The sequence below is a fragment of the Mesitornis unicolor genome, unplaced genomic scaffold (genome assembly GCF_000695765.1).
Source record: "Mesitornis unicolor isolate BGI_N332 unplaced genomic scaffold, ASM69576v1 scaffold45071, whole genome shotgun sequence".
Lineage (NCBI taxonomy): Eukaryota > Metazoa > Chordata > Aves > Mesitornithiformes > Mesitornithidae > Mesitornis > Mesitornis unicolor.
Genome location: NW_010162948.1, coordinates 27,966 through 30,562, shown reverse-complemented (window position 1 = coordinate 30,562; position 2,597 = coordinate 27,966). Strand labels below are relative to the sequence as shown.

Genomic DNA, 2,597 nt, shown 5'->3' with positions numbered 1-2,597 from the left:
CCGACGAGGGGCTCTGGTCGCCTGACATGGTGCTGTCAGATCCTCTCGTCTTTGGTGTCCAGAGTTGCCGTACTCGACCGCCCTGCAGGGCCCCGAGCGGTTTTGCTTTTGGTTTGTCCCTGGTTTATATCAAGATCACCAGCGAAACATAAAAGGGTCTCGGGAGTTGACCTTCCTCCCGGCCCAGCGGTTCTCCTTTCCTCACGAGGGGCTCTGGTCGCCTGACATGGTGCTGTCAGATCCTCTCGTCTTTGGTGTCCAGAGTTGCCGTACTCGACCGCCCTGCAGGGCCCCGAGCGGTTTTGCTTTTGGTTTGTCCCTGGTTTATATCAAGATCACCAGCGAAACATAAAAGGGTCTCGGGAGTTGACCTTCCTCCCGGCCCAGCGGTTCTCCTTTCCTCACGGTCACAAGTGTAAGGTGTTAAAATGGGGAAGGGTAACCAAACCCTGCGAGGTTTTCTGTGCTGCACATTGCCACCACGTAGCGTGTGGGTTCCCGGTGCCCACCACAGGCACAGGGAGGCACGTGTGATGGCCCAAATGTCAGAGAGGGTCAGTCCTGGGAACCCGCTGTTTTTCAGCCTTTTTATTTCACAGGACCTCGTGGATAGTGAGGAAAGGACACTTCAGGGACATCTTGGCTTCTCTTTTTAATCAGTAAAGATCAGGTGAAGCTTTGAATGTCAGCGTGTTACTGCTGGCTTTCCATTCCTGTCCCCGCCTTTGCCTTGCCTGCATGCAGAGGGCGGACACCTGACTCTTTGCAGTGGCCTGGGAGTCTTGGTTTGAGAAGCCCTGTATCCATGACCTTTCTGTGAATTCACCTTTGCAATGAAGCTGCAGTGTGCTTGCTTTGAGCTCTTGAAAATATAAATGAAAAATAAAAATGTGACTTCTTTACCTAAGATACCGCCCCGTGTACTTAAAGCAGCTGATCATAACAGTTATGGCTTCAGTGGTAAAGCCGGAGTACTGAGTAAGATTACTTTTTTTCTGGTTTTTGTCTTGTAGATTCAGTGCCAAGTTGATAGCACCATTGGGATGCTCAGTCCCTAGGCAAAAGCACACTCTTCCTGACCTGCCGTATGACTATGGCGCTCTGGAGCCTCACATTAATGCAGAGATCATGCAGCTGCACCACAGCAAACATCATGCCACCTACGTGAACAACCTGAATGTTACAGAGGAGAAATACAAAGAGGCACTGGCAAAAGGTTTGTGTATCCACAGATGTGACAGAAACTAGTTGATATAGGTGATGTAGGAGAAGAAAAATGGTTAGCCCTTCATTCCGAGGGAAGTAGTTTCTTTTAAAGGTTTTGAATTATCTAACTCAAGCTTGCTTTTTTTTTCAATAAAGTGAAATGCTGTTAGAAACAAGCTTTCATTGTAAGCTTCAGTGGTGCTCATAATGGGAAACTAGGTGTAACTAAGATGCATGAATTCTGTTCTCCCTTGTACTGTAAAGCTAGAAGAAAATTCATTGATTGTTGTGGTTTTAGGACATATTTACATTAGCAACTTGAACCAAATACTAAGTCAATAGGAAACTGCAGTCATTTTACTAAACAAATACCTTGTGATGAAAGGTTAGTAGCAAAATTTGTGCACTTTGATGATTTTCACATCAGATGCTTTGCTGATTCTTGTGAAATAGTTACTTACAAGTGGAAGTAAGACAGATGTGCAGTTAGTGTATACGGTACCCAGTGAAGAGATCTGAATTTGGCTGTCGCTTATGCCACTGGATCAGATTATGAGGTCATGTGGGTCACATGCCATTGCGAGACACAAAAATACATGTCAAGCCGTCATGGAATCTTTTGTTAAGATCTCAAATTGAGCCTTGAGATATGCTGACTTCTATGAAAACTTTACAGTTGTTCTAGCAGGGCTACACTGAAAGATATTAAATGCTTTTCTCAAATCTTCTTTCAGTTGGACTGATGAAACTGTGTGAAATAGTGTTTTTATCTTTTTAAAAAGGTGGAATATTTTCTGAGTATTTATCTGTTGCGATGATTGTGCTGAAGAGTATAAATTTAAGAAGTGATTATTTTATGGACTCACTTCTTTGTGGTTCCCAGGTGGCTTCACGGTGCAATTTAACTGCTTGGACATGGATGACAGAGAGAATTGTCAGTATCTGAGTAAACTTGGACCCTATAGCCCTTGAGAATTACCAGTGTGCTTGAATAGAGAATGTTGGTTACCTGTGAAAGTGTAGAGATTTTCAGGTGCCTAAATAAGCCTAAAAATAGTGCAGTGTAAATAAATAAATAAACTAATGAGATTTGGTTTAGGATCAGGCAATCGAGATCGGCTGCTGCTTTGTCTTGCCAGTGGTAGATCCAGGAAGGTTGTATTCCAGAGATATGATTGGTGCCAACAGAACTGAGGAGGGAACCTGAACTGTAAGAAATTGGTATACCTGCTGCTAGTGTTTAATGACCAAGGCTTCAGGCACTGCTGGGGGCCAATTTCTGGTTAGCGGGAACATCTGCAGTGTTGTGGATACTTTGAGGTATTTTTAAAAAATATTATCCTTTGATAGGCTTTCATCGCTTGCTGTTGGAAATGATGTGTCTAGAGGTA

General features: G+C 43.9%; 1 protein-coding gene across 1 annotated transcript in view; it reads left to right on the top strand.

Annotated features, from left to right (window-relative positions):
- Positions 1 to 2,597, top strand: part of SOD2 (superoxide dismutase 2, mitochondrial) — a 7,552-nt gene that overhangs the window by 112 nt on the left and 4,843 nt on the right. Inside the window, exon 2 of the mRNA XM_010193766.1 lies at positions 1,014 to 1,216. Coding sequence (XP_010192068.1) covers positions 1,014 to 1,216 — 203 coding nt within the window. The remainder of the gene's footprint in view (positions 1 to 1,013; positions 1,217 to 2,597) is intronic.